General features: G+C 51.6%; 1 protein-coding gene across 1 annotated transcript; it reads right to left on the bottom strand.

The window, feature by feature from the left end:
• Positions 1 to 12391: 12391 nt before the first annotated feature.
• On the bottom strand, positions 12392 to 14051 carry NOG (noggin). The gene has a single exon (XM_072782194.1). It carries the CDS (start codon positions 13831 to 13833, stop codon positions 13111 to 13113), a length of 723 nt encoding a protein of 240 aa, XP_072638295.1. The 5' UTR covers positions 13834 to 14051; the 3' UTR covers positions 12392 to 13110.
• Positions 14052 to 15333: the final 1282 nt, after the last annotated feature.

Here is a 15333-nt window from a genome sequence, read left to right on the forward strand (position 1 = left end):
AGTCTCCGCACATCTCTGGGCCCTTGTGTCCCTGCCTCTAATGTGAGAGGGCTGGAACTAATGGCAGTCGTGTTGCTCTAATAATGTCCCTTCCATGCTGGTCTTCTATGACTTTATCCCCAGTTTCTCCTAGTTTTCAACAGGCCACAATTCCTCATTGTTCCATCCTTCATCAAACCAGCTCCTCACAAGACAGCAGTATCTACAGAAGACTATCCCTACTGCTTTTCACAGGGCTTTCCTATGAGACTCCCATGATCTATCATTTAGGGCTACCTTTCTCTGCTTTTCCTCTTTGTCTGGGTGAGGATAGCCTGAGTGTTCTTTGGAGAAGCACATATTATTAATGATAGTAACTTGTGTTTGCTCAGGGCTTGAGAGCTTGCACAGGCATTAATATTATCAGTCACAAAGCTGGGATGGGGTAGAGCAAAGAAAGAGCTTAGGTTCAACTTCAAAGTCTACACTTTTAACAACCCTGTGTTACCTATGTTTTCAAAAGATCTACGTAAGTTGAAGTTGGAATTAACCAACATTCATTAAACAAACCAACAAGTTCTATTTGGATTTGATTTTTTTTTTGGATTTGATTTAAAATGTTAAAAAGAAAAAAACAAAAACAGAGCCCCTTCTCATATCCTGTCACTCAATTACTCATTCACCACATATTTATGAAATGCTTACTATGCATAAAGCACTATTTTGAATAATATGGTTGGAAATTAGACTCAAACACCATGGATGCCCCTGAGGGGCTTTAAAATCTGGAGGTAGCCAGATATGGGTCCGTAGCAGTGAGTGCAATGTTGTGACACTGGCCTAATGTGATGAGCTGCTGAATGCAAATCAGAAAGCACATGGGTTTGGGGGTTTGAATCCTGGTTTTGAGTCCTGGCTCTGCCATGAACTAATTAAGAGTCCTCGGGTAATTCAGCAAATCTCTCTGAACTTATCACATAGCAGTAGTAATACCATATAGGATTACTGTGGAAGTCGACATAATACAATGCATATAAAGGACCCGGGACAATGCCTGCCACATATGAGAACTTGATATCTATTATTTATTATTTATTATTATTATTAATCATCAGCACTGTGGGAGGACAAAGTATGGCTTGATTAATTCCACCCTGGCCAAGGGCTGAGGAGGTACCATGGGAGCTGCATGCTGGAGTATGAGTAGGTCTTCCCTAGGTGGAATCCTGGCTTGGGGTATTGGGGTAAGAGTGGGGAAGGGGGTATTTCAGGTAGAGCAAATGGTATAGGCAAAAGCATCAAAGGTCTAGCAGTTTCGGTAGCCATGAGTAAGTTGGTGTGGCTGGTTGGTGCATGTGGGGTGGAGCAGAAAATGGTGGCAGATTACAGTAGAAGGTAATGGGGTCATAGGCTATAAAGGACCTTGGGTGCCATGCTAAGGAAAGTAACCACGGTTCTATAGCAAAGGGGAGATACTGGAAGTGAGTAGGAAATAGGAGAGACATCTGGCCCAGGGCAAAGATCTGGGTGCTGGCCATACAGGTGTGATATATCCCATTATGGGAATCCCAGACTGTCCTCTGAGGCAGAGGACATGGCAGGAGAGGGGACCTGACCAGAATCCTGGGTAGCATCAATCTCTAAAGGTCCAACCAGAGAGAGGAATCATACTGAGCATGTCCCCTGGGGATTCTAGGAGTCTGGAGCCACAGTGTGGGAAGAAGGAAAAAATCAGCAGAAGCCTGGGCCCTTGGGAAATCTGCCTTGGAATGTGGCATTTGGGGGAAGTTGTCTAACCTTGGGAGTGACAGGCACTTGGGCCCACAGATTAGTTACCAGCTGCCCCATACACCCATCAAAATTTCTCCATTAGTCTTGGTCTCTAACCTGAGATTTGGTATTGACTGGGTGGCTTATCCTCTCTGGGTCTCAATTTTTTCATTCTTTGTGGTGGTGGTCATGAGTGGGGTGGATGCCCTTTAAGGACCTTCACTGCTGACATTACCTATTGACTCTCTTGGGGACTTTGACCCCACTTGAGTATGCCTCTCTCATCGCCAGGTCTCTGCCCTTGAAGTGAGGTGAGAATGTGAGAATGACACCAGTGAAGATTGTTTCTGGGAGATAGTGACTTCTAGGTGATTCCTGGTTAAGGGCCAATAACTAAGATTGAGGAATTTCTAGAATTAGAACAAATTAGAGCTAATTTACCTGGGCTGGATTCTTGCCTCTGTTTATGTAAAACAAACTCCCTGGTTTTCCAATTTCCTTCCATCCTTATTTAACTTTTTTTTTTCTCTCAGCTTTGCCTTTGATCATTGGTGTTCCCACTTCCGTCAACCCTTGGGCCTATAATTTAAACAACAACAATGACAGCCAAAACCCAGAAATCAACTGGCACTCAATACAAAGGCTTTTCATTAGTGGAGAAAAAAAGAAGAATCCACTGGATATTTTCCTCCAGCTGTAGACCATGCAGGGATGAGGACCTGAGGAAATGGCAGGTCACTGCCTTTGGGTAGTGAGACATCCAGTTTCATCTCGACCTTGGGGGTATAGGATAGGCCTCGGAACTGGGAAGAAGAAAGCATGGTAGGCTGGGCTCCTATATCCCACCATATGGAACACATTGAAACATCCCAGCAGGCTGGTAAAGTAGATTATCATTATGTCCATTTTAAGTTTGTGGAAACGAAATCTCAGGGAGGCCACAGCTAATGGCTGTAGAGTAGAGCCAGGGTTCAATCCCAGGCTGGTCCAGGGTGTCTATTCCCCACCCCACCTCCCAAATATCAAATTCCCCTTTACCAGAGAAAGGTTTTTTTCCTCCAGAGCAAATTATTCTTCAAGCCTCAGTTTTCTTATCTTTAAAATTATAATCAAAATTCTGGCTCTGAGCTCTTGCGTGGGTTTGAAAGAGATCATGAATGTGAAAGTGGGTTTTAAACTGGAAAGCATTAGACATGAGTTAGTCATTGTTTAATTTTATTATTCCCGAGGCAGGAAGGATCAAGTTTTAACAGTTCGGCAGATAAGGTAATCTCTCCCATTTTTAAGGATTTCAGATGTGGGGAAAGGTGAATCTTCTACCCAGCCTTGGAGAGTCTTTTCGGAATTTTCTCCATGGAGTGAGTCAATGCTATCTAGCCTCTGATGGGAAGGCTTCTCTGGGTGGTGGATTCTCTTTTACTGGGAGTTTCCTTAATTTGCTAAAAGAGTTTATCTGCAACTCAGCCACCCTTCCCCGTTTACTTAAGTGGACAGGGATCTTTGGAGTTAGGAAACTGGGAGTCACTGTAATTCCCAGAATGATAGTCACTGTAGGGTCATCTGAATAGCCCTGGCTCCCTGCTCTGTATCCACAGTTGGGTACTTTTTTTTTCTTTTCTTTCTTTCTTTTTTTTTTTTTTTTTTTTTAAGACTTATTTATTTGAGAGAGAGACAGAAAGGGAGAGAGCAAGTGAGCCTGCCTACGGTGCGGGAGGAGGGGAAGGTAAGGGAGGATGGCAGAGAGAGAGAGGGAGAGAGAATCTCAAGCGGACTCCTGTTGAGCACCAAGCCTGATCTGGGGCTCCATCTCAAGACCCTGAAATCATGACCCAAGCTGAAATCAAGAGTTGGATGCTTAACAGCCTAAGCCACCTGGGTGCCCCTCACATTTGGGTATATTCTTAAACGTTCCCTAGATTACTATTTCACAAGAGTTGGACTCTGTTCTTCACTATCCTCAGAGCCCCAGAGAGAATCTGGTTTATACTGGGAATCTGATCAATTAATATTTCTTCATTTCTTCACTATGTCAGTCATCCACCCTATACATATTGTCTAAATGTGTCCCAAACTGCATCAGTGCCCACAGATACCATGGTGAATAAAATGGAGAGAGGTGACAGTCCAGTGGAAGAGATAGAGGACACAAATATCTGAAAATTATAAATATCAATTACAAACTGTGGAGAAAAAGTCCTGAGAGCCCAGAGAGCATGGGTCAGAGGGAATTTCCTGCTTTCCCTATGAAAGGAGACATGAAGCCAGTGTGGCCCTGGGTGTGCTGGTAGCAGAGAAGGCATCCCAGCCAGAAGGGACAGTATGTGCAAAGGCCCTGGAGCAGGTGGGGAGTTTGGTATATGAGAGAACCTGGGTGAGACTGTGTGGCTTGAACCTGGAGGCAGGCAGAGAGAGGCCTTAGTCTGGTAAGGATTCTGGCCTTTATCCTCAGAGCCATGGGAAGCCATTGAGAAGTTTTATGCAGGGGAGTGACAAGACCACATGTGTGTCTTAAGGTCACTCAGGCTGCAGCGTGGAGAATGGATTGGAGCTGGGCGAGCATGGAATCAGGGAGACTGGTTGGGATTATAAATTCAGGGAGCACAAAACCCCTCTGCTTCTCCCAACAGCCTGCCAGAGAGCTAGTGCTGTTTGAATCTCGGCTCTACCACCAACTAGCTGTGCGATCTTGGGCAAGTCACTCAGACTTCCTGCTTTTATCAGTTTCTACATCTGTAAAATCGGGAAGTACTATCTGCCTAGCTTGACTAATTTTGTTCCCTTAATCGAATAAATTAGACACCAGTCAGGAGTCCTTCACAACACAGGCTGGGAAGAGGCTGCCAAAACCAGTGACTGCGGGGCCTGTTTCACTTGGCAGGTGCAGACTAGCACTGTCTTCCCTATTCTTACTGGATGCACTCACTGAGCGGTCGGCAGATGTGCGGTTGGCTTCCTGAGCCCAATCCTAACCATAGAGAAATAGCAGCAGCTGGATATCCCATTACTGATGGCACCAGCTACTCCTGCCTCTACCATCTGGAATGAGCTCAGTGAGCATCCATCGTTTCTTCAGTTTCTGTGAGCTTCACTTTTCCTATCTGTAAAGCAAGCCTATATACAGTTATCACTCCGGTCAACATTTGTTAAGTAACACTATGGCTCATGCACTGTGCTTACTGTGCTAGTTTCTGGGGACGTAAGGCTGACCTCCTTCCTGCCCTTTGGTTTTCATATCTTATCATACTTAAAATTATGTACATGAAAATGCTTTTAAAATTCTGACACTGGGATGCCTCGGTGGCTCAGTCTGCCTTTGGCTCGAAGTGTGATCCCGGGGTCCTGGGATGGAGTCCCACATTGGGCTCCTTGTAGGGAGTCTGGTCCTCCCTCTTCCTGTGTCTCTTTGCCTCTCTGTCTGTGTCTCTCATGAATAAATAAATAAAATCTTGGGCAGCCCGGGTGGCTCAGCGGTTTAGCGCTGCCTTTAGCCCAGGGCATGATCCTGGAAACCTGGGATCGAGTCCCGCATCAGACTCCCTGCATAGAGCCTGCTTCTCCCTCTGCCTGTGTCTCTGCCTCTGTGTGTGTGTGTGTGTGTGTGTGTGTGTGTGTGTGTGTGATGAATATGTAAATAAAATCTAAAAAGAAAATAAATAAATAAAATCTTTTAAAAAAGTAAAATTCTCACATTGTTTATACTTATAACAACTGTAAAGGGATGGTTAATAGAAATCCAGAAAAGCTGCTTCTGGTACCAGTTCTGTTCCAAAGTAACTAGAACAGAGACAAGTCAATTGATGTTGATGAGCTTTAGTTTCTGCAGTCAAATGAAACAGTAAAGAAGTTTCAGACCATCTTATTTTAAATGTTGTAATTCTATCATCTTTCCCTCAAAATCTGTATCCTCTTCCCAAATTCTGGATATGCTTTCCTTTGGGACTTCCTTTTTTTTTTTTTTTATTTCAAAGAATCAAACTTGACTTTTTAATTTCAGTCCCCTTCTCATAGCTAACCCAGGTGTTCCAACCACAGATGGCCACAACAGTTCTGGTGGGTGATAGAAAGAGTGGAGCGGGCAATAGGGAGAGGTGAGCACCTTGGCAAAACAAAGGAGGTGTGTTCCATTTAAAGAAGACAGTTGCTTTTCTGCTTCCCAAATGATTGCTTTATAGAGGAATGCAGGCTGGATCTAACTTCTGTTTTCCTTGAACACATCTCTGGGTTTTGTCCTCCTCTCTCCCTCCGTCCTGGTCACACTGTCCTCTGGAACTAGATGGCAGTAGCAGTCTCCTCTGTGGCCTTCTGGGAGAAGAAGATTTATTTATTTGTCATAGTATTGTGTAAAAAAAAAACCAGCTTTTTTTTTTTTTTTTTTTTTTTTTTTTTTACACAACTCTAATCCGGAAGAATCGTCCCACCTCATTTTTAACTCAAGAACCTACAATGGCTCCCTGTTGACACCTACGCCTGTCCATTTCCTTTTACCTAACATTGATTGAGTACACTTACTATGGCAAGCATGGCACTGTATGCTATGGAGACTAAAATAATAATAATAATAATAATAATAATAATAGAGATATGGTTAAAAAAAATCTGTCACTTGGGGCACCTGTATGGTTCAATCCTTTAAGTGTTTGTCTTCAGCTCAGGTCACGATCCAGGAGTCCTGGGATCAAGCCCCTCATTGGGCCCCCTGCTCATTGGGGAACCTGCTCCTTCCCCTGCTTATTCTCTCTCTCTCTCAAATAAATAAAATCTTTAAAAAACAATTATGTCACTTAAAAATTCTCATAGCCCAGGACAGAGTTTAACCTTTGTTTTACAGACCACATTCTCTGGTAAGAATGGCATACTCTTCCCAGATAAAGAGCATGAAAACACATTTTCTGCACACAGCAGAGCCAGCCTTGACTCTTCGTTAAGCCTGGCAGGTTGCGAATCTTCTTCCTCAAGAAGGTGCAACACTTAGGTCTTCATGTGATGAGGAGCACAAAAGAGGGGGTGGCTCAGTCCAGCCAGGGGGAGCCTTTATGGAGATGATCCGATGTCACTTTGAAATCACACAGGTCTGCATTTGAATCCAAGTGCTTCCCTTTAGCAGATGTGTATCGTTGGGTCAGTCATTCAACTTCTCTGAGCCCCATTTTTCTCACCTGTATAGTAGCAATGACATTCAGTTCTCAGGGAGGGTAAAATGAGATGACAAATATGAAGAACCAGGCTGATAGTGTCACTCAAGGAGCCTTGGTGCCTTTCTTTGCCTTGGTCTCTCTCCCACATCTCCCTGTATGCCTTTCTTCATGCAGTCCCCAAATCCAAGTTCATCAGTATCCTTCTGATCTGCTGGAGAGAATCTTACTGCTCCCCAAGCTTAGAGAGCTTGTTTATCCCCTCCCTCCCTCTCTGGCTCTCTCCCTGCCATCCACCCATCCATCCATGTATTTGTTCATTCAACTCCATTATGAACCAAAGTTTTTCCCAGGCTCCTCAGATTCCTCCCCCTTCTGGACAAGCCTGGAACCTCTCTGTACCTGTCTGAGGGTAGTAGCCAAAGAAGATCTTTCATCTGAGCGTCCTCTTCTGTGTACAGACCCTCGCAGGCCTGAAACACCAGAGGTCTTTCTGACTTCTCGGTCGGCCCCCCAACCAATCAGTCACCAAGTCCTCTCCGGTCTTTTGGCAAATGATTTTTGTGTTCATTGGCATTGACCCTCCTCAAGTATCCACCATTATTGATTCTTCCGGTTCGCAGCAAGGTCCTTATTAACTAACCTCTCAGCGGCCACTATCTTCTTTGTAATCCATCCTAGATACTGGCACCGAACTGAAATGGAAAGTTACTGTACCTTCCCATTTTTGTGTCCTGAGCATATAATATAGAGCCAATGCCTATAGAAAGTGCTGGCAGTAGAATCAAGATGGCCCCCGATTCTTTGCTCCTGCTCCCATTGAGCGGTGATGTCTAATTCCCTTTCTCTTCAATCTGGGCTGGTTTTAGAGACTTGCTAACCAACGGACTGTATGGAAACAAGGTTATGGGACTTTTAAGACAATGTCATTAGAAGCCTTGAAGCTTCTATCTAGGCCTCTTGGAATACTTTCTCTTAGAGTCATGAGCTACCATGTAGGAAGCCTGACTATTCTAAAACCATCAGGCTATGGGAAAACCTAAGCTGCATGGAAAAGCCACTTGCAAGTGCTCTAGTCAGTAGGTCAGCTGAGCTCCCCAAATGGCCAGAAGCCATTTTGCGAATTGGAAATCTCCAGTGCTCAGCTGACCTCGTGAGAATCAGAGATGAACTGCCCAGCTGAGCCCTTTCCAAATTCCGACACAGAATCACGAGCAAAATAAAATGGTTGTTCTAAGATTGTTAGTTTTGGTATAGCAAATAACAAATGCACTGATAGATAACTAAAACGTGATCAAAATCATTGAATGAATGAAGGATTCATTGGCAGTAGGGCGTTGATGGTGTCACTGCCCTCTTCAGGAGCTCTTAGTGGCTCCCTATTGCTGGAAAAATAATGTTTGGTGCCTTTAGTTGGTATTCAAGGTCCTCCATAATTTGGCATCAACTTGCTTCTCAGACCTTCCCAGATACTTTTCCAACACCATGTCTTTAATTATCTATACTGCTTTCCATCCAAATGTCCCTTCTACCCACATTCCCACTTCAGGATGTCAACATTTAATTTGTCCTTTGAGACTTTAGTCAGATACCTTCTCTGGCTGCCTAGTCTAGCAGTGAGCCTTTCTGTCCCTATTTTGTTTGATGTTTTTCTAACTCTTCTTCCTTCAATTACCCTGTTCTTCATTTTTTACCTCCTCTGTGTGTGTGTGTGTGTGTGTGTGTGTGTGTGTAGGTGGAGGGAAGGCAGTGGGGCCCAGGCACATAAGGAGGCATACAAGCATGTTGTGTGTGGCCTACCAGGCATGAATCCCTACAGAGCTTGAGTTGGGACTTGCCAGCACATAATCTGGCACATTTTGTCTCCCATGCCAGGTGTTCAAGTGCTTGAAGGGAGGAAGGGTATTTAGAAGAAGCACAGGCTTTGGTGTCAGCTCAGATTTTAGATCATAATTGTGTCACTTACTGTGCGGCTTTGGGCAAGATGCATAAACTTTCTGAGCTCAGTTTCCTTATTTGGAAACTAGAGACTTAATTGAGAATGTGTATAAAGGCCCAGTCCCATGCTTGGCTCCTCACAGGCCATTAACAACTGCTTGCTGAGTAGACACAGCAGAACAGTCGATGGGTCTGCTTTCTGATGCTCAATTGTCATTATGTCAATTTTGGAGAGAACTCTCCCTCATCAAAAATAAATAAATTTTTTAAAGTTCAAAAAAAAAAATTAAAAAGGAGCAAAGAACAAAGAACAAGAGAAGAGTGAAAAGGCACAGCAGAGACCACCTGGCCAGCCCCAACTACATTAATCCGCGTGATCAGCCTGCCCTGCTGGGGTCTCAGTCTTCTCATCTGTAAATTGAGCGGTGGGCACTGGAATCTAAGCTCCCCTCCAGCGCTGACATTCCAAGAGCATTAAAGAAAAAGGATGAATCACCCCTTCAAAATACCAATAGGGGCTGGGCCCTCCCCCTGCTGTCCCCATCCAACACAGCTAAGAGCTCTTAATACACAGCCAGCTTCCTCCTGCAGCTGCCACCAAACTTCAACCCCCTTTCCCAGGGGTCTCAGAAGCAAGACTGATAATGGACCCCTGGCCTTCTCCATCTCAACAGGGAACCAGATCCTGTTCCCAGACTCTGGGGGACCAGAGGGCCCTCCCCTGAGGGTGCTGGCTTTCCGTGGACATTTGGCTCTGGTATACTTGTGCATGAAGTGTGGGGAGTGTTGGAAGAGCGGAAGGAAGGAATAAAGGGAAGAGTTGAAAATAGAAGGTTGATGATTGATTTCCTGCAATCGTGGCAGGAGGGCTGGAGCGGTGGAAACCTTGCCATTCTCTTCCAGGATTTTGAAAAAAGTGGATGTGTCTGTTATCTGTAATAATGGTTCTAAACCAACCTCCATCCTGGGGGGGAGGCACGGTTCCCCAGCAGCTGCATAAATTCATGAGCACAGGCTGTCAAAGCCACAGAAGACACCAAGATCAATTTTCCTCCTTCCAGGAGATAGACACTAGGTGACCGCAGAGGACAGTTTTCTTGCCTCTCTGCCCAGAGCTCTCTCCCTCTCCTCCCTTCCGCGTCGATGCTATTATTAGGATTATCAGCATTAATAATAATGGAGACGTAACCGGCTGTGCATTAGTCACAAGGTTCCAGGAGCCAGCACCTCCTTCCTTCTCTCCTGGGCCTGCCTGGGTGCTGCCGGGTCCTCTTGTCCGCGTCCGGAGGGGCTTGGGGCCTGCCCTTTGGTCTGTCTGCGCGGTGGTCTGTCTACCGGCCGTCACGTCTGCAGCAGCCCGGGTCCTCCTAGCTCACACCGGCTCCGGCTCTGAAAGCCGAGAAGCTCGCCGGCTGCGAGCGGGTTTTCCAAGCGGGCAGGGGTGGGGAGGAGGGGCGCGGGCGGGCGGGCGGGCGGGCGGAGGGAGGAGGGGGCGTCGCGGAGGGGAAGACCTCGCATTGTAATCCAATGACATTGCCAACGTGGGGGTGGGGGCGCTGGCCTCGGCGCGCTCTCCGAGTTTTGGCTGCCCGCCCAGCTGGGAATAACTCTCTTCGCATAATTCGCGTGTTTACCAGGCATGAAAATTCTTGCTTTCGGCTCCCCCCACCCCCGCCCCCCCCCGCCCCGCCGTAAGCCCCCTCCCCTTCCCCCTCCCCACCGCCTCCGCCCTCCGCGAGCGAAACTCTGTCTAAAAAAATATTGGCCCGGGGCACAGAAAGTTTTGCATAAATTCATAAGTGATGAATGGCTGATTTTAACGTTATTTGGGTATTTGTCAGAACTTAACAAATATACATGGGGGCGGCGGTTCATAAACTTAAACATCTCAATATCCCCTTTCTTCTGGAAATAAATTACGTTTGTTTGCCGGGCTTGGAGTCTTAAGGTAGCCGACATTAGGAATATTTTAAAAGCCATCATCCATCGAGCATGTCTCCCAGGCGCCAGGAAGATTAAATGAAAGAATCATAAGATGGAGGTCTTTAACTTTTAATCCTTTTACAATGAAGCCTCAGATAGTCGCGGGGGCAGGGTGCCCTCTCTGGGGGGAATAATGCCGTTATTCCTCGGCTCTCAGTTAATGAATACCCTAACGTCTGTCCCACGGCTGACGGAGGCAGCGCCGGGGAGGGGGCTCCGGCTCCCGGGCCAGGCTATTGAAATGAGGAGCCACCGAGGCTGCGTCGGGAGGGAAGAAAGCGCCGGGCTGGAGGGACGGGGCGGGCGGGGCCGGGGGCACCGAGACTGCGCTGGGGACCCGGCGCAGGTTTGAAATGATTAGCATAGATTCGCCGGGACTCCGGCCCCGGGGTGGGGGTGGGGGGAGGGATGCCGCGAGGGAGGCGCGGGGAGGAGGTGGCGGGGGGTGGGGAGGGAGCGAGGGAGAGCGACCGCGGAGTCCAAGATAAATAAAGGGAGCGCGGAGCAGTGTCAGGAAGCCGGCCCACGTGGAGCCGCGCGGAGGGGCGCCGCCGCGCACTGCGGCCGAGGGGCGCACGCGAGTCGAGCGCCCGCCCCGAGAAGTTGGCTCTTCCAGGGGTGGGGTGACGGCGATGTTTTGCACGTCCCTTCGGGCGGCAGCCCACCTCCTGCCCCTCTCTAGCCCCCCAGCTCAAGGGTCCCGATTCTGAGTTCTCCTCCCTCCTCCCCACCCCCAAGTGGAGTCAGTGTCCGGAGCGGGGGGCGCACCCCATTCCCAAATGCGGATTGCCCCCCCTTCCCCGAAATCTTGACCCTCAGTGTCCTCCTTAGGTTCCCGGGGCGGGGTAGGGGTGGGGGTGGGGGAGGCGAATGTCAAATCACCCAGCTATGCCAGCAATTCCGGCCGAGGGCCTGGGGTTTTGGGGGCTCCGACCTGCAAGATTCCGGAGCCTGAGTGTGTGGATTCCAAAGGACTGGATCCCATAGCTAGCATCACCGCAGCTTCCGGGCGTGCAAAGGGTTAACACCGGCTGGTTATTGATGGGGTGGGGGGGGGGAGCGGTGCGAGGCGGGAGGGGTGACGGGATCTGGGTGGGCGCGCTCTGATCTCTCCCACCACCAACCCCCCCCCCCCCATTCCTCGGGGGTCAAGTTTCAGCGGCACTCCGCCCCCAGGGTAGGTGTGAAAGACACGTGTCCCCATTGTGAAGGGCCTGTCAGGCAGGACAAAGCGGCCGCCCACCCTCCCCCCCCGCCCCTCAGCCCAGCCTGGGGTCAGCTCCAGGGGGCCGGCTGGGTGTCGAGGTCAGGACGGGCCCGAGCTTTGGTGACACAGGGAGAAAAAGCTGGGACACTGGGCAGAGGCCACGTGATGCTCAAGTGAGGGGTTTGAGAATAACCCTCTCCCCCCCCCTCCCACCCACCCCCAGAAGGAAAAACTGAGCGGTCATCTCCATCACACCCCAAGAGGGGATGAGCCCCTTCTCCCAACAGGCGTAGTAAGCACAGCGGCACCCCTACCCACCCCCTCCAGCCCCCACACCCCCCATCAATCACCAACACAGAGAATCGCAGTGTCGAGAGCGCAGTCGATTTTAGTGGTTTTCTTTAATCCTGCTCTGCACTTCTTTCTCATTTACTACACGGGATATTATAAAGAATAAATAGCAGATACTCTTAATTTACAATGATTAGTCATTCCATTTGTTCTCTATATTTACAATAACTGTAAAATAACATTGAACTCTATAGCTTCTTCGAGGTCCAAGGAAAACCAAAACACTTTCCGAAGAATGGAAAATAGCTTTTTAAAAGTCCTTCTACAAAAGTTCTCCCCTCTCTTTTTGTACTTTAAGAAAAAATAACTTTTCCCCCCTGCTTCGCCATGCGAAGGGCACTGGAATATAAATAGCAGGTTAACATTATTAGCGACAACCAGAATAAGTCTCTCTTTGCTCTGTTCTTTTTTTTTTTTCCTTTTGCTTATTTTTTTTTTAAAAATACAGTAGAAGCCGGTAACTTTTAACGTATAATACTGACCTTTTAATAAGTAAATTAAAACTGGGACCGTATATACACACACATATACATTCCTACACAGTTAAACAGTGCATTACATGAACCAGAAAGCTAGGTCTCTGTAGCCAGAAAAAAAAAAAAAAAAAAAAAAAGTTCATTGAATCCCCCCCCTCCCCGCCTCGCGAGAGGGTGGTGGAACTGGTTGGAGACGGTGCGGAGGCGGGCGGTGGGGGGGGGGCGTCGGTGGGGTTCCATCCATTGTCCGGGTGCGGGGAGGGGGCCCCGAGTTCTAGCACGAGCACTTGCACTCGGAAATGATGGGGTACTGGATGGGAATCCAGCCGCAGCGCTGGCCCCCGCGCCGCTGACAGCGCCACCGCAGCACCGTGAGGTGCACGGACTTGGACGGCTTGCACACCATGCCCTCGGGCACCGAGCACGAGCGCTTGCTGAAGCAGCTGCCCACCTTCACGTAGCGCGGCCAGAAGCGGCTGCCCAGGTCGTTCCACGCGTACAACACCGGGCAGAAGGTCTGCGACCACAGCCACATCTGTAACTTCCTCCGCAGCTTCTTGCTCAGGCGCTGCTTCTTGCCCGGGGCCAAGCCCTCGGAGAACTCCAGCCCTTTGATCTCGCTCGGCATGGCCCCCGACGGCCGCTGCCGCAGCAGCTGGTCCAGCTCGGCCAGGTCCTCGGCGCCCCCGGCCGCGCCCGCGCCCGCGCCCGCGCCCGCGCCCCCGCCCCCGCCGGGCCGCTCCTCGGGGGGCGAGGTGGCCATGAAGCCCGGGTCGTAGTGGCCCCCGAGCAGCGAGCGCAGCAGCGTCTCGTTCAGATCCTTCTCCTTGGGGTCAAAGATAGGGTCCGGGTGCTCGATGAGGTCCACCAGGGGCAGGTTGTCGCTGGGGGCCGGGCGGATGTGGAGGTAGTGCTGGCCGCCGGCCGGTGCCGCCCGCAGCCCCAGGACCACCACCAGGGCGTAGAGGGTGACCCCCAGGCTGGGGCAGCGCTCCATGCCTCCGGCGCGCCCGGGGCTGCCGCCGCGTCCGCGTCCCCCGAGGAGAGCACTCCCCGGCCCTCCGGAGGCGGCTCACCCGCGGCTGGGCGGGCGCAGGGCCGGCAGCATGAGGCGCCGGGAGAGCCCTTCGCGCGGCGCCGGCTCCCACCGGGGCGGGCGGGAGGCGGCGCACGGGTCGGCCGCGGCTGCTCCGCCGGGTCTACTGGGGCCGGCGGCCGCGGCGGGGCGTCCGCGGGGACTCCAGGGCGCCGGCGGGCGCGGGGGGCGCCGGCTCCTCGCTGCTCCCGGGCGGCGGCGCGGGGCGCGGGGCGCGGGGCGCGGGGCGCGGGGCGCGGGCGCGGGCGCGGGGCGCGGGGCGCGGGGCCGAGCCGCCCTCCCCTCCTCCTCCTCCTCCGCTCGCCGCGGTCGTCCCGCCGCCCGGGGCAGCGCGGCTGGCGCAGCGGGTCCGGGGCGCGTCCCTCCGCCTGCTCGGGGCTCCGCGGCCGGCTCTGCCCGGCGGACTCCAGCGGCGGCGGCGGCGGCGGCGTCCGCGCACGTTGGCACCGGTTTGTCTGTCTCGCAGGGTCCAAGCCTTTAAATTTCCTGCACTTTCAGCTCCATCACCATGGAAACCACTGACTCTCTCGGCGTTGCCCCCTCCCCCTCCTTCCCCCCAAACAACAACCCCACCCCCCACTTCTCCACCCCCGAGGAGCCGGAGCGGCACAGGCTCCGGGGGAAGCCGCCTGCACTCGCCGCGGCGGCGGCTTCGGCAGCGCCCAGGGCCGTGCCCCGCCGGACCCAGATGCCCCGGGAGGCCGACAGCCCGGCTGCCCGCCGGAGCTCACAGGCGGCGGCGGCGGCGGCGGCGGCGGCGGCGGCGGCGGCGGCGGCGGCGGCAGCGGCGGTGGCGGCGGCGGTGGCGCTTGGCAGGTCTCCGCGCAATTTTCTCTCTCCCCCACCACCCACCCCCCTTCTCCTCCTCCTGCAAAATGCACCGCCCCCCTCCTTTCTCCTGGAGCAATGCAACTGGGGCTCTAGGCGCCCCGCCAGGGCCAGTCCTGGGGAAAGCTCGCGGCGGCGCTGGAGCCGGGCTGGAGGGTGCAGGGCCGGTTGTGGGGGGTGCTCGAGGTGGGGCTGTGAGGGGTCCCGCTAGCTGGGTGCTTTGCACTGGGAGGGCAGCCGCGGGGCGGTGCCGGGGGCTCGTTCCTCGGTGCAGAGTCCGGCGCAAGGAATTTCTCCATGTGCACGGAGCTTTTTCCCCGGGCGCGTCTCGCCTTCCTCTCTCCGGAGCTGGCTCTGAGTCCCCTCCCCCCAGCGCGTACACACACACACACACACACACACACACACACACACACACTTTGAGCAGGACTCCGAGAGCCGCAGCGTTGCGCAGCGTGATGTAATTCCTAGGAAGCACTCCTGCCCGTCTGTTACTCGGGCCCACGAGGGGGGTCCGCTCCTCGCCCTCCTCCTCCTCCTCCTCCTCCTCCTTCTCCTCCTCCTCCTCCTCCT

The sequence above is a fragment of the Canis lupus genome, chromosome 16 (genome assembly GCF_048164855.1).
Source record: "Canis lupus baileyi chromosome 16, mCanLup2.hap1, whole genome shotgun sequence".
NCBI lineage: Eukaryota > Metazoa > Chordata > Mammalia > Carnivora > Canidae > Canis > Canis lupus.